This window comes from Erythrolamprus reginae, chromosome 2 (genome assembly GCF_031021105.1).
Source record: "Erythrolamprus reginae isolate rEryReg1 chromosome 2, rEryReg1.hap1, whole genome shotgun sequence".
In the NCBI taxonomy this organism is placed as follows: domain Eukaryota; kingdom Metazoa; phylum Chordata; class Lepidosauria; order Squamata; family Dipsadidae; genus Erythrolamprus; species Erythrolamprus reginae.
The window spans coordinates 30,592,745-30,608,995 of NC_091951.1; the positions used below are offsets into that span (position 1 = coordinate 30,592,745).

At 42.8% G+C, this 16,251-nt stretch overlaps 1 protein-coding gene across 1 annotated transcript in view; it reads left to right on the forward strand.

Moving 5' to 3' along the window:
* The window catches only part of LOC139163096 (complement C4-B-like), a 129,419-nt gene that overhangs the window by 69,504 nt on the left and 43,664 nt on the right, over nt 1–16,251 (forward strand). The window contains exons 20-24 of the mRNA XM_070744036.1: nt 251–390; nt 1,800–2,009; nt 11,167–11,218; nt 12,532–12,621; nt 14,017–14,220. Of these exons, the coding sequence (XP_070600137.1) occupies nt 251–390; nt 1,800–2,009; nt 11,167–11,218; nt 12,532–12,621; nt 14,017–14,220 (696 nt within the window). The remainder of the gene's footprint in view (nt 1–250; nt 391–1,799; nt 2,010–11,166; nt 11,219–12,531; nt 12,622–14,016; nt 14,221–16,251) is intronic.

Below are 16,251 nucleotides of genomic sequence, written 5' to 3' on the forward strand. Positions count from 1 at the left end.
TCTCTTTTTTCTTTCTTTCTTTCTTTCTTTCTTTCCTTTGCTTCTTTTCTTTCTTTCTTTCCTTCCTTCCTTGCTTTCCCTCCTTCCTTCCTTCCTTTCCTTTCTTTCTTTCCTTCCTTTCTTTCTTCCCTTCCTTCTTTCCTTTCCTTTCCTTTCCTTCCTTCCTTCCTTTCTTTTCTTTTCTTTTTGGAGTTCCATTATTATCCAGCTGCTTCTCTTTGCTAATGCTCAGTTCTCCCTGTGTTTTTAGGTATTTGTATTTCAGAACCTTTCAAAATTACAGTCTTCCAAGACTTCCACATTTCTCTCCGGCTGCCCTACGCCGTGAAGCAGTTTGAACAGATAGAGCTTCGTCCAGTGTTATATAACTACCAATCTGATCCATTCAGTGTAAGTGATGTGAAAGTCCATTAATGATGTGAAAAATATTGCAGATTAATATTAGGGATGAAATCAGATCGGTTTCTAGATTTCTATTGGGTTTTATGGGCAATGAATTATTAAAGGAATACAGGAAATTAATACTGTATTTACAGTGTGTCACAGAAGTGAGTGCAAGCCCTCACATTTTGTAAATATTTAAGTATATATTTTCATGTGACAACAATGAAGAATTTACACTTGGCTACAATGTAAAGTAGTGAGTGTACAGCTTGTATAACAGCATAAATGTGCCGTCCCCTCAAAATAATGCAGCACACAGCCAATAATGTCTAAACTACTGGCGACAAAAGTGAGTACAGTCACACAGTCATGTGATCAACATTTGGTGCTTGGAAGCCACTATGCATTTATGACAGTCGTAATATTCCAAGATCGTGTGATTGCCATTTGTGACTTTCCCAGCCAGCTTACAACAAGTCAATTTGGCAAGCCGGATTCGCTTAAAAACCATAGTGATTTCTTAACAACCACAACAAAATAGGTTGTAAAATCAGGCAGAACTCTCTTAAAGACCAACTTAGATAGAATAGAATAAAATAGAATAGAACAGAACAGAACAGAATAGAATAGAATAGAATAGAATACTTTACTTGCTAAGTGTGATTGGACACACAAGGAATTTGGCTTGGTGCATATTTATTTATTTATTTATTTATCGGTTTGATTTGATTTGATTTGATTTGATTTGATTTGATTTGACTTGACTTGACTTGACTTGACTTGACTTGACTTGATTTGATTTGATTTAATTTGTATGCCGCCCCTCTCTGGAGACTCGGAGCGGCTCACAACAACAAAACAGTACAAATCCAATGGTTAAAACCATTTAAAACCCTTAATATAAAAAACAATCATACATCTCATACAAACCATACAAGCTTATGCTCTCAGTGTACATAAAAGAAAATACATGCATAGATTTGTCAAGAATCATGAGGTACAGCACTTAGTGATTGTCATAGGGGTAAACTAAGCAATGAAGAAACCATCAATATTAATAAAAATCTTAGGATACAAGCAATAGAAGTGCAGACTTAGTAAAAAGTTTGTCAGTGTTGAGGGAATTATGTGTTTAGTAGAGTGATGGTGATCGGGAACAAACTGTGTCTAGTTGTCTTGGTGTGCAGTGCTCTGTAGCAACGTTTTGAGGATAGGAGTTGAAACAGTTTAGCAATGGAAATTCCTCTCCCAGTTGTGGTCATAAGTCGAAGACCCCCTCTAATTTAGAAATATAAGGACAAGCACAAATGTATGAGTCACCCTCTTAGTTTCAGTATCAGAGCAGCTGCTTGGTTGTTCTTGGAAGAGACGTTTAATATTTGAACAGATCTTGTTTCTCATTTTTTTCGACATAGGTCTCGGTATATCTGGAGCCGGCTGAAGGCATCTGTTCCCCAGCAACATTTGGGCCAGCACGGAAACAAAAAGTGAATGTTCCAGGGAACTCCGCAGTTCCCGTGCCCTTCGTTCTGGTGCCTATGGGGGCCAGTGACATCCCTATCACTGTTGTTGCTATTGGTGAATGGGGGATAGGGGACAAGGTTTCCAAGACATTACAGGTCGAGGTAAGAAGCTTCAATTACAGCGCACAGCAGGGGTCCCCAAAATTTTTACACAGGGGGCCAGTTCACTGTCCCTCGGACTGTTGGAGGGCCAGACTATAAAAAAAACCTATGAACAAATTCCTATGTACACTGCACATACCTTGTTTTAAAGTAAAAAACAAAATGGGAATGTACTATTTACATGGGGGAGAAGGTCTGAAATTCATATATGTTTATGTTTTGTTTTTAATTTTCTTTTGTTGACATCTGATTGGCTATACAAGGTTTTCTTGGCTTATGAAAAATGTATAAAGAAGGAAGGAAGCACTTTGGCATAATGGTTAATAAGTTAGAAATATAATTGGTGTTGCACTTTTTGAAGGAACATTAAGGAGGAAATTTAATTAAAAGAAAATGAATGTAACTGGATGACAAAATTAGAAAAAAAAACTTTTGCAACTTTTTTGATGATTGATATTAGTTACTAACAAAATACTGCATTTTATTCATGTAAAATTAGATGGTACACTGTGTTGTTTGAATGTATGTTGAGAGAAAAATTTAAAAAAATTACCCCCCAAAAAAACAGTCCTTCCTTCCTCTGTCCCTCCATTCATTTCATTCTTCCTTCCTTCCTTTCTTCCTTGTTCCCTCAATTTCTCCTTCCTTCCTTCCCTCCTTCATTCCTCTCCACTTCCCGTTCCCTCTCTCTCTCTCTCTCTTTCCCTTTTCTTTCTTTCTCTCTCTGTTTTCCCTGTGCTCTTGTCACTCACCGGCAGGCCAGATAAATGTCTTCAGTGGGCCGCATGTGGCCCACGGGCCGCAGTTTGGGGACCGCTGGTGTACAGGGTAACAACCAGGGATGGGGTACTGCCCGGACGGAGGGAAACACAGTGGGGAAGGGAAAATGGAGCTCCGCCCTAGAGCACCCAATTTGCACTGAAAGATGTTGAAAGAAAATGCAGGGCGTCCTGCATAAGCCACGCCCACAGTGTGGTAGTAAAAATTTTGGTAGTCCTTCATTGGTGACAAGAATTTATAATTTTGCTCCAGGCGCAAAATGGTGTTAAGTAAGGATAACAAATCTTCCAAAATCACAAAACTGTTTCTCATTTATTTTGGACCTGTCATGCAGGTCCAAAATATTGTGAATATATAGAAACATAGAAACATAGAAGTCTGACGGCAGAAAAAGACCTCATGGTCCATCTAGTCTGCCCTTATACTATTTCCTGTATTTTATCTTAGGATGGATATATGTTTATCCCAGGCATGTTTAAATTCAGTTACTGTGGATTTATCTACCACGTCTGCTGGAAGTTTGTTCCAAGGATCTACTACTCTTTCAGTAAAGGTTAGGTTAGGTTAGGTTTATTGGATTTATATGCCGCCCCTCTCCGCAAACTCGGGGCGGCTCACAACAATAATAAAAAAAACAGTACAGTACACAATACCAAATCCAATGCCCACCCATCCAGATTCCAATTGAAATTAATAATCTCATAAAAAAAACAAAAACAAAACAGTATATATAAAAAAACAGGCACACAGTCAATCAATCAACAAAACAACATGGGCAAGGGGGAGGTGTTTTAGTTCCCCCATGCCTGACGGCAAAGGTGGGTCTTAAGGAGTTTACGAAAGGCAGGGAGGGTGGGGGCAATCCTAATCTCAGGGGGGAGCTGGTTCCAGAGGGTCGGGGCCCCCACAGAGAAGGCTCTTCCCCTGGGTCCCGCCAGACGACATTGTTTAGTCGACGGGACCCGGAGAAGGCCAACTCTGTGGGACCTAACCGGTCGCTGGGATTCGTGCGGCAGGAGGCGGTCCCGAAGATATTCTGGTCCGGTGCCATGAAGGGCTTTATAGGTCATAACCAACACTTTGAATTGTGACCGGAAACTGATCGGCAGCCAATGCAGACTGCGGAGTGTTGGAGTGATATGGGCATACTTGGAGAAGCCCATAATTGCTCTCGCAGCTGCATTCTGCACGGTCTGAAGTTTCCGAACACTTTTCAAAGGTAGCCCCATGTAGAGAGCGTTACAGTAGTCGAGCCTCGAGGTGATGAGGGCATGAGTGACTGTGAGCAATGACTCCCGGTCCAAATAGGGCCGCAACTGGCGCACCAGGCGAACCTGGGCAAACGCCCCCCTCGCCACAGCTGAAAGGTGTTTTTCTAATGTGAGCTGTGGATCGAGGAGGACGCCCAAGTTGCGGACCCTCTCTGAGGGGGTCAATAATTCCCCCCCCAGGGTAATGGACGGACAGATAGAATTGTCCTTGGGAGGCAAGACCCACAGCCACTCCGTCTTGTCTGGGTTGAGTTTGAGTTTGTTGACACCCATCCAGGCCCCAACAGCCTCCAGGCACCGGCACATCACTTCCACTGCTTCGTTGACTGGACATGGGGTGGAGATGTACAACTGGGTATCATCGGCATATTGATGATACCTCACCCCATGCCCTTGGATGATCTCACCCAGCGGTTTCATGTAGATATTAAATAGCAGGGGGGAGAGGACCGACCCCTGAGGCACCCCACAAGGGAGAAACCTCGGGGTCGACCTCTGACCCCCCACTAACACCGACTGCGACCGACCGGAGAGGTAGGAGGAGAACCACTGAAGAACAGTGCCTCCCACTCCCAACCCCTCCAGCCGGCGCAGAAGGATACCATGGTCGATGGTATCGAAAGCCGCTGAGAGGTCAAGGAGCACCAGGACAGAGGACAAGCCCCTGTCCCGGGCCCGCCAGAGATCATCCATCAACGCGACCAAAGCAGTTTCCGTGCTGTAGCCGGGCCTGAATCCAGACTGCTGAGGACCTAGATAATCGGCTTCATCCAAGGACCGCTGGAGTTGAAGTGCCACCACCTTCTCGACAACCTTCCCCATGAAGGGAAGGTTGGAGACTGGACGGTAGTTATTAAGCACGGCTGGGTCCAGGGAAGGCTTCTTGAGGAGGGGGCGCACAACCGCCTCCTTATAAAGTGGCGGAAAGGACCCCCTCCCCAAGGAGGCGTTGACAATCTCCTGGACCCAGCTCCGTGTCACCCCTCGACTGGCCGAAACCAGCCAAGAGGGACACGGATCCAGTAAACAGGTGGCGGAACTCACAGCTCCAATGGCCTTGTCCACTTCATCAGGTGTCACCAAGTCAAACTCCCCCCAGACAGATGGACAAAGACGTTTAGCCCCAGTCACCTCGACTGACTCATTGTCAGTCGACTCTGTTTCACAATTGGAGTCGAGGTCGGCCCGGATCCGAGCGATTTTATCAGCGAAAAACGTGTTAAAATCCTCGGCACTACTCTGCAAGGGCTCCCCAACTCCCCTCTGATTAAGAAGGGAGCGGGTTACCCTAAACAGAGCGGCCGGGCGGGATTCCGCTGATGCAATCAAGGCGGCATGATACGCGCATCTTGCCGCCTTGAGCGCCACTTTGTAAGTCTTAATATGAGCTCTTACAAGTGTTCGATCGGATTCGGACTTACTCTTCCTCCATCGCTTCTCCAGACGTCTCTTCTGGCGCTTCAACACCCGGAGCTCCTCGTTGAACCATGGAGCTCTACGGGGTCTAGTGCCGCGGAGAGGTCGCAACGGCGCAATCCGGTCAAGAGCCTCCCCTGCAGCCTTGTTCCAGGCCTCAGCAAGAGACTCTGCCGAACTGTGGACAAGTGTATCTGGAATAACCCCAAGCGCCATCTGGAAGCCTTCTGGATCCATCAGGCGTCTGGGGCGGAACCTCCTAATTGGTTCCGCCTCCCTGCGGGGAAGGATTGGAGCCAGGAAGTTAAGCCGCAGTAGGAAATGATCTGACCACGACAAAGGCAGCACTTCTAAGCCCCTTAATCTCAGATCATTACTCAGTTGCTCAGAGAGGAATATCATATCGGGTGCGTGCCCACCCTCGTGAGTCGGACCCTGAACTACTTGAGTCAGGTCCATGGCTGTCATGGTGGCCATGAACTCCTGTGCCAGTCCAGAGGAACCGCCGAGCGACGGCAGATTGAAGTCCCCCAGGACGATAAGTCCGGGGAACTCCACCGCCAGCCCGGCCACCTCCTCGAGCAGCACAGGCAGGGCTGTTGACACGCAGCTGGGAGGCAGGTACGTGAGTAACAAGCCCACCTGAACCCCTAAGTCCAACTTCACCAGGAGGGACTCGCAACCCGCAACCTCTGGAGCAATGAGCCTACGCAGGCCAAGACTCTCCCTGGCTACAATAGCCACTCCTCCCCCCCTTCCCTGGGGTCGAGGTTGGTGCCATACCCGAAACCCAGCTGGGCAAATTTCAGAGAGAGGAACTCCTCCCTCTGGGCCCAGCCAGGTTTCGGTCACACAAGCCAGGTCGGCCTCCTCATCCAGGATCAGATCCCGGATGAGGAGAGCTTTATTTACCACCGACCTGGCATTGAGTAGCAACAACTTGAGCCCAGGGCCAGAATTACACTCATCACCAGTGCTTTGAGTTAAGCTCATGGAGCCTGAAGAAGGGATCGCTACTAAGCAGCGATTCCTCCTTCCCCTGGAACGGCTAGCTCCATGGCTTCCGCCATACCTGCCTCTCCCCAGCAAGACTGGGATATTTTGACCCTCTGCCACCCCAGAGATAAGTGTCCCCTCCCCTCCTGCCCCTCCAGCGTCAGGTGTGCCAAAAATTCCATTCATGTCATATTCATTCATTCCATACATATTATAATCCCTCTCACCCACTCCATTCCATCTATCACTCCCCTCCCATTCATTTTCATTCACAGTATTCCATTCATTCCAATAATTACTAAAATAGTCCCATTCATTCATGCCATCACTACCATCCTCCCATCCACTTAAAAATCCCCACAATAATTTAATTAAAAAGAGTTAATATAAAACTAATAGTTCATATTATTAAAATATTAATTATTAAAAATATAGATAAATATAAGTAATAAAAATAAATATATAGGTAGAAGATATTTCAACTGGTCAGTTAATTAATCAATTAAGCCAAGTTCATATAGATATCATCCAGTCTAAAAAGGTGAGTCTGAGGGATGTATGATGTTATTAGTAGGACAAACAGTCCTGAGTATAAACTCTGTCCTCTGTCGTCCCAGGTTTTCTCTTTGCCACTGTCGTTGTTATCAGCTTTCTCACCTCCACGACACCCCCGGTCTCTCATGGGTCGTCCCAAATGTCTACCAGTACCTCTGCTGTTATTTGAGAGGTATCTCTGTATCCCCTGGTCTTCAGTTATAGCATCCAGCAGCCACAAGGTTTTCATACTGTCAATTTCAATCTGGCAGTTTCTTTCTCACAATCTCCTTGTTCACTATAATGGCAGACCCTCCTTCTTCCAGGCACTCCAACACCGAGTATGTCCACCGCAAAGCCCTCCGACGTCAAGCGTGCCCACCATGTAACCACTCGACGTCCAGCGTCTATCCGGTAGATCCCGTTGTTTTTGGGAACGTCCTGCTGTTGTGGGGGACGTTTTCCTCTATCTACTTTCCTCCTCGGCCCGTGCACAGTCGGCCCAGCATGCTTGCCCTGAACATTCACACACTCGCTCGCTCCTTCTCAGTCCCTCTCCACCTCTCCACCTCTGTCCGTGTCAATATGAGTCAATGCTGGGCGGCAACCCCCACTCTTCTTATCTCTGTCAGCCCCCGGGTTGAGCCTCAATGTAATTGCAACAATACAGCTCACCCCACTGCAGAATGCTCTTAAAAAGTGTGGATTCAGGGCAGAATCAAACCAGCTCGGTCACAATCGCCATTTTCCGAGCCCCAGCTGATCGGGGCTCCCAGCTTTCTCACAGCAGGAAATAAAGAGAAAAGCACTGCCGAGACACAAGGTAACACGATCCTCCGAAACGGGGAGTCTAATCCTTCTGAACTATCTGTTGTTTTTCAAAATTAACTGAAAAGTTAATAATATTTTCTCATGTTGCTTTTGATCTTTCCCCCAACTGACTTCAGATTGTGTCCCCTTGTTCTTGTGTTCACTTTCCTATTAAAAACACTTCCCTCCTGGACCTTATTTAACCCTTTAACATATTTAAATGTTTCGATCATATAAGAAGTACAAGCATGGTTATGAGTACAAAAAATTATGAATACATGGGTACATTAGGAGAGGGAAGGTAGACACGATGGTGCGCTTATGCACACCCCTTACAGACCTCTTAGGAATGTGGTGAGTTCGACGGTAGATAGTCTAAGGTTGGGGAAGAAACTATAGAGTCAGGTAATGTATTCCAAGCATTGACCACCCTGTGGCTGAAGTTGAATTTTTTGCAATCACGTTTGGAACGGTTTACATTAAGTTTGTATCTATTGTGAGCTCACGTATTGTTGCGGTTGAATCTGAAGTAGTCATTGATAGATAGGACATTGCAGCAGATAATTTTGTGTGCTACACTTAGGTCAGATTGAGGGTGGTGCAGTTCTAAATATCTAGCTCAAAAATTTCAAGTCTGGTGGCATAAGGTACTCTTTCAGTAAAATAATATTTTCTCATGTTGCTTTTGATCTTTCCCCCAACTAACTTCAGATTGTGTCCCTTTGTTCTTGTGTTCACTTTCCTATTAAAAACACTTCCCTCCCGGACCTTATTTAACCCTTTAACATATTTAAATGTTTCGATCACGTCCCCCCTTTTCCTTCTGTCCTCCAGACTATACAGATTGAGCTCATTAAGTCTTTCCTGATACGTTTTATGCTTAAGACCTTCCACCATTCTTGTAGCCCGTCTTTGGACCCGTTCAATTTTGTCAATATCTTTTTGTAGGTGAGGTCTCCAGAACTGAACACAGTATTCCAAATGTGGTCTCACCAGCACACTATATAGCAGGATCACAATCTCCCTCTTCCTGCTTGTTATACCTCTAGCTATGCAGCCAAGCATCCTACTTGCTTTTCCTATTGCCCGACCACACTGCTCACCCATTTTGAGACTGTCAGAAATCACTACCCCTAAATCCTTCTCTTCTGAAGTTTTTGCTAACACAGAACTGCCAATACAATATTCAGATTGAGGATTCCTTTTCCCCAAGTGCATTATTTTACATCTTCTCCTTCTCCTCCTCCTCCTCCTCCTCCCCCCACCTCTTCCTCCCCCTCCTGCCCCTCGCTCTTCCTCTCCTCCATCATCATCATCAAGTCTTCTCCAATCCAAGGATTAAAATTGCCTTTTGAATGAGGTGCCTGCATGGTATATTACCAAAGACAGAGGAAGGAGGATCAGAAATGGCCATGAAATCCTGGCTGATTCCACTCTCAATAGTAGCTAAACATAGCAATTTCAAATGACAAAAGCTTTGCAAATTCTGCTAAAATGGGGGGAACCACATGATCAAACTTACAAAGCAATTTTATAGGGTATTTCTGGATTAGAGACAAAGAGATGCAAATATCCTGAGCTTTTTTGCAACATTCTGCAGACAGAAGACCACATTTCTTGTTTGTGCCTATATTTACCGCGCCCACTTGGTTCACAAATACCGTTCATCTTTTATCACTTGATAATAATAGCTGCATAATCACGCCACAGTAAAAATTGGAACAGGAAGTGAACTAGAAGGAACTAAAGATTGCAATTAAAGGAGAAGAATGTTCAAACTCAAGTTTCTCTCCAAACTAGACTGCAGAAAATACGATTTCAGCAATAGAGTGGTCAACGCCTGGAGTTCACTACCGGACTCTGTTGTTTCTTCCCCCAATCCCAAAATCTTCAACCTTACATTATCTACAATAGACCTCTCCCCTTTTCTAAGAGGTTTGTAAGGGGCATGCATAAGTGTACCTTTGTGCCTACCGTTCCTATCCCAATGTCTTTTTATCTTTTCTATCTCTACTTTATACTTATATTATGTTAAACATACCACAATACAATACTATATTTGTATGGCAAATAAAATGAATAAATAAAATAAGTTTGCTTCTTTATAGGTTCACTTCTTCATCACGTTTTTTTCTTTTTATTACTTTTTCTTTCTTTTCTCTTTCTCGGTTTCCTTTGTTTCTTTCCTTTCTTCACCTTCTACTTTGTCTTTTTATCCTTTTATGGGGGGTGGTTGATTTGATATACAGTGTTCCCTTGATTTTCGTGGGGGATGCATTCTGGGACTGCCCGCGAAAGTCGAATTTCCGCGAAGTAGAGATGCGGAAGTAAATACACTATTTTGGGGTATGAACAGTATCACAAGCCTTCCCTTAATACTTTAAACCCCTAAATTACAATTTCCCATTCCCTTAGCAACCATTTATATTATTATTCACCATGTTTATTTATTAAAGTTTATTTTAAAAAATATTTATTAAAGGCAGATGAAAGTTTGATGATGACATATGACATCATCGGGCGGGAAAAACCGTGGTATAGGGAAAAAAGCCGCGAAGTATTTTTTAATTAATATTTTTGAAAAACTGTGGTATAGACTTTTCACAAAGTTCGAACCTGCAAAAATCGAGGGAACACTGTATGTTTTTTTTCCATTGTAATTGTAATTCTTTTTTTTAAAGTAATTTTTATTAATTTGTTTTTTAAAAAGCATAATCAAGAAAATATATACATTGACATATTTGCAATATTTGCAATACACAAAAAAGAAAATAGAAAAACATACATACCAACAAAAAACACCTGGACAATTACAAAATTATCAATGTCTTCTCTATTATTATTATTATTTTTAAACCGCCTTCCGTACCCTTTTTTATTAATTAATTTAGTTACATAAAGATTTGTTTTCACAAAAAATCGTTGTAATTGCATCGTATTTCATCTTTCTGTCAATAAATACATATCTTAAAGCATCGTTATTATCACAATTCAATTTGAACTTCTATTTCTCCTCTTAAACCAATCATAAAATATGTTCCATGTTTTATAATAATCGGAGTCTTCTTTGTTTTTTTTAATTTGAATGTTAAGACATCTAGTTCTGCACAGTCAAGAATTTTCTTTAGTATTAATGAGTCTTCCGGAGCGTTAGGTTTTTTCCAGCATTGGGCTATTGCCATTCTAGTTGCAGTCAGTATGTGTATCAGCAGATAGTATTTATTTTTGTCTAATTTTTTATTTATTATTCCTAGCAGTAATGTAATTGTAATTCTTAATGAAAATACTATTGCAAAAAAAAGAGAACCTGCTGCTTAGCCACACCTGTTTCATTTCTTCTCTCTTTTCAGAAAGAGGGAGCCATCAGTGTAGAAGAATATACCATTCCTCTTGAAAGCAATGGTAAGACGTGGTGGTTTCTAAAACCCTTTACTACCAGTTTGTAAGCGCACTCATTCTCTCTCACATGTGAAACTTCTGCACATGCACAGAAGCATTCTGGCGGCTGGGTGGAGCCTCCCACCGCTGGCGCTACTGGTTCTAAGAACCAGGCCAAACCAATAACAACCCACCCCTGGATGGAGCCCATTAAATGGCTTGCGTGAGATGCTGTTGCCGGGGTGGGGGATGTGGGGTGGGGAGTGATTTTAGTATGTTAATTTCTTATATGACTCTTATTAGTTTTATTGTTAAATAAATAAAACTGGCTAAATAAAATATTGACAAAGGTAATGGTTATAGAATTATCCACAAGGAAGGAGTTGGAGGGTGGATGGGAAGTAGGAAGGGAGGGGGGAGAGAAAGGAGAGAGAGAAAAAGAAAGAATAGGAGAAAGAAGGAGGGAGGAGAAGAGATGGTAGTAAGTTAGTAGAAGGAGGGAGAAGGAATAAGAAAGTAGGTAGTGGAGGTGGACTAGCCACCTGAGATAGAAAGAGGGAAGTGGGGAGAAGGTGGATACAGATGAAATAATACAAGATAAACCCAAAATATGATTTAGCCTATTGTATTTGGGGGGAAAATGATATATGTATAGTAAGATTATTGAAAGTGTATGAAATAGTATATTGAATGTGGAAAAAATAAAAAATACATTTTTGGAAAATAAAATAAAATAAAATGTAGTCAATGAGTCAAGGTTGACTCAGCCTTCCATCCTTCCGAGGTGGGTAAAATGAGGACCCGAATTGTGGGGGAGATATGCTGGCTCTGTTAAAAAGTGCTATTGCTAACATGTTGTAAGCTGCCCTGAGTCTAAGTAGAAGGGCAGCATAAAAATTGAATGAATGAATGAATGAATGAATGAATGAATGAATGAATGAGTGAGTGAGTGAGTGAGTGAGTAACTAAGTAAGTAAGCAAGCAAGCAAACAAACAAACAAACAAACAAACAAATAAATAAATAAATAAATAAGTTACTATTCTTAGCCATTAGAAATAACTTCTGGTCAATCCTTCTATATCTATTCCAACATCTGGCATTTATTTATTTTTTGTTTGTTTGTTTGTTTGTTTGTTTGATTGATTGATTGATTTCTATGCCGCCCTTCTTGAGGTGACTCAGCGTGGTGTACATGTCTGAGTGAAGGATAATATTTATGAGGGGGAAGGAAGCCATCGGGCACAATTTATAAACCATTTGCAAGAGTTTTAGAAGATGCTGTATTGGAGCAATATGGAGTTACTAATTTTTTTTTAACCATCTTTGCTTGATTTAGATGATCGTGCCAGATTTGTGACGATTTCAGGTGAACTGCCATCCAACGCCATTCCTGAGGGAGACTTCAAGATGAGTGTCCGACTGACAGGTGAAGGGCAAATTTGAGGGGTTTTATACCAAGCCTGCTTAGCTTTCTATTCATTACCAGGGCTGCAGTGGTGTAATTTCAGATAACTGTCCCCAACCAGACACTCTTAACAAAATACTGTAATAGCCTAATGTAGTTGGCAGGGAGCTGGGAGGTCTTCTGGCTCAACCCCCTCTTCAAGCAGGAAACCCTATACCAGATGTAGGCAAAGTTAGTTCTTCTATGACACGTGGACTTCAACTCCCAGAATTCCTGAACTAGGAATGCTGGGAGTTGATGTCCACAAGTCATAGAAGAGTCGACTTTGACTATCCCTTGTCACGCTGAGTATTGACAGCCCCAGAGACATTTAGAGACATTTAGAGTTATTCAGTAATTAAATAGTTAACTGTGTGTTTGTATTAAGGTCCTCCCATTATGAGGTAAAATCCTGCCACGTCATTTATGCATCACATCCGTCTCTCTCATATTCTCCATTTTATATTGTCAGTCCTTTGCTAGCAGTTATAATGTGAAGACATATTTTTATTTGCCCCTTGTGGCATAATTTAATTTTATACTTTTATAATAAAAAGAAACCTTGTTTGAAAACAAATGCTCTCTCTCACTCCATCGCCTCCGGAAAGGATTTATTATGGTCCACATGGACTGTAATTAATCGCTATTTCTGACACCCCTACCCTATACCATTTCAGACAAATGGTTGTCAAATCTCTTCTTCAAAACTCCAGTGTTGGAAATCCCACAACCTCTGGAGGCAAATCATTTCACTGATTAATTGTTCTAACTAACATGAAAGTTTTTGTCTGAAGTTGCCTTGCAAGAGATAATAATAATAATAATAACAACAACAACAACAACAACAACAACAACAACAACAACAGAGTTGGAAGGGACCTTGGAGGTCTTCTAGTCCAATCCCCTGCTTAGGCAGGAAACCTTACACTACTTCAGACAGATGGTTATCCGACACATCTGCTTAAAAACTTCCAGTGTTGGGGAATTCACAACTTCTGGAGGCAAGTTGTTCCACTGGTCAGCTGTTCTGACTGTCAGGAAATTTCTCCTTAGTTCTAAGTTACTTCTCTCCTTGTTTAGTTTCCACCCATTGCTTCTTGTTCTACCCTCAGTGTTTTGGAGAACAGGTTGACTCCTTCTTCTTTGTGGCAACCCCTGAGATATTGGAACACTGCTATCATGTCTCCCCTGGTCCTTCTTTTCATTAAACTAGCCATGCCCCAGTTCCTGCAACAATTCCAGTTTTGATTCTCTGCACAGACTCAGAAGTAGTTAGCTCCTATTGGCTGACCGAGTTGCTATGCCTATTCATTGGCTTACCTTGTTACCACTGGCTCTCCCAGTCATGAATATTCTAACAAACATTTCTTCGCACAGGATCATTTCCTGCTGACACCATTCAGAGTTCTCTGGATCCCAATGGCATCTCCTCCCTGCTGCGAGTGCCAAATGGATGTGCGGAACAGACCATGGTATTGATGGCCCCTGCGATCTATGCCATGAACTACTTGGACCAGACAGAGCAGTGGCTCAATCTGAAACCGGAAAGCAAAGAAGTGGCCCTAGAAAATCTCCGCTCAGGTAATAATAATAATAATTTAATAATTCATTAGATTTCTATGCTGCCCCTCTCCGCAGACTCGGGGTGGGTCATTCATTCATTCATTCATTCATTCATTCATTCGATTTTTATGCCACCCTTCTCCTTAGACTCAGGGCGGCTTACAGCATGTTAGCCGGGGTGGCGCAGCAGGTAGAGTGCTGTACTGCAGGCCACTGAAGCTGACTGTAGATCTGAAAGTCAGCGGTTCAAATCTCATCACCGGCTCAAGGTTGACTCAGCCTTCCATCCTTCCGAGGTGGGTAAAATGAGGACCCGGATTGTGGGGGCAATAGGCTGTCTCTGTTACAAAGTGCTATTGCTAACATGTTGTAAGCCGCCCTGAGTCTAAGGAGAAGGGCGACATAAAAATTGAATAAATAAATAAATAAATAAATAAATAAATAGCACTTTTGAACAGAGCCCGCATATTGCCCCCACAATTTGGGTCCTCATTTTACCCACCTCGGAAGAATGGAAGGCTGAGTCAATCTTGAGCTGGTGATTAGCTTTGAACCGCTGACCTGCAGATCTACAGTCAGCTTCAGTGGCTTGCAGTACAGCACTCTACCTGCTGCACTACCCCGGCTCTTAACATACAATCATACCATACATAAACTATATAAGCCTGGGGGGTATCTCAATTCCCCCATGCCTGGCGACATAGGTGGGTCTTAAGCAATTTACAAAAGGCAAGGAGGGTGGGAGCAGTTCTAATCTCTGGGGGAACTTGATTCGAGAGGGCCAGACGACATTGTTTAATCGACGGGATCTGGAGAAGGCCAACTCTGTGGGATCTTATCGGTCGCTGGGATTCGTGCAGCAGAAGATGGTTCTGGAGGTATTCTGGTCCAATGCCATGTAGGGCTTTAGCTACAACACACAGAGGATGGGCTGTCTGATCCTTAATAATAATGAGAACATTGGAGGGGAGATCCCTTGGGCCACATCAGCCAATAAAGCCCTAATTGCTTAATACCTGTATCATTATCCTACCAATCATTACCCTACCAAGCCAATTGCCTGCTGTGTAGAAACTTCCTGGTGAGTCAGTGGGGAAACACCAGCCTGAAGATGACGAGTGGGACCTTGTCGAAACATCACCAGAAATTTCCAAATCCTACACAGGAAGAAACCCGAATATACCAAGGCCGTCATATATATACGCACACACACACACACACATAGTAAAATACATGATGAAGGTTATAGAGGAGATATTCATAGTAAAATATATCTAGGAAAGAATAGAAGAGAAGATATAGTAATAGAACATATCAATGAAAGAATAGAAGAAAAGATATAGGAATAGAAGAAAGGTATAGGAGATATAGGAGAGCAATAGAACAGGGGACGGAAGGCACTCTAGTGCACTTGTACTCACCCCTTACTGACCTCTTAGGAATCTGGATAGGTCAACTGTAGATAATCTAAGGGTAAAGTGTTGGGGGTTTGGGGATGACACTATGGAGTCCGGTAATGAGTTCCACGCTTCAACAACTCGGTTACTGAAGTCATATTTTTTACAGTCATGTTTGGAGCGGTTAATATTAAGTTTAAATCTGTTGTGTGCTCTTGTGTTGTTGTGGTTGAAGCTGAAGTAATCTTTGATAGGCAGGACATTGCAGCATATAATCTTGTGGGCAATACTTAGATCTTGTTTAAGGCGTCTTCGTTCTAAGCTTTCTAGGCCCAGGATTGAAAGTCTAGTCTCGTAGGGTATTCTATTTCGAGTGGAGGAGTGAAGGGCTCTTCTGGTGAAGTATCTTTAGACATTTTCAAGGGTGTTAATGTCTGAGATGCGATATGGGTTCCAAACAGATGAGCTGTATTCAAGGATGGGTCTGGCAAAAGTTTTGTAAGCTCTGTTAAGTAGTGTGAGATTGCCAGAACAGAAGCTACATAGGATTAGATTTACAACTCTTGAAGCCTTCTTGGCTATGTTGTTGCAATGGGCTTTGGCACTTAAATCTTTTGTTATTAGTATACCGAGGTCTTTAACCGAGTGGGGA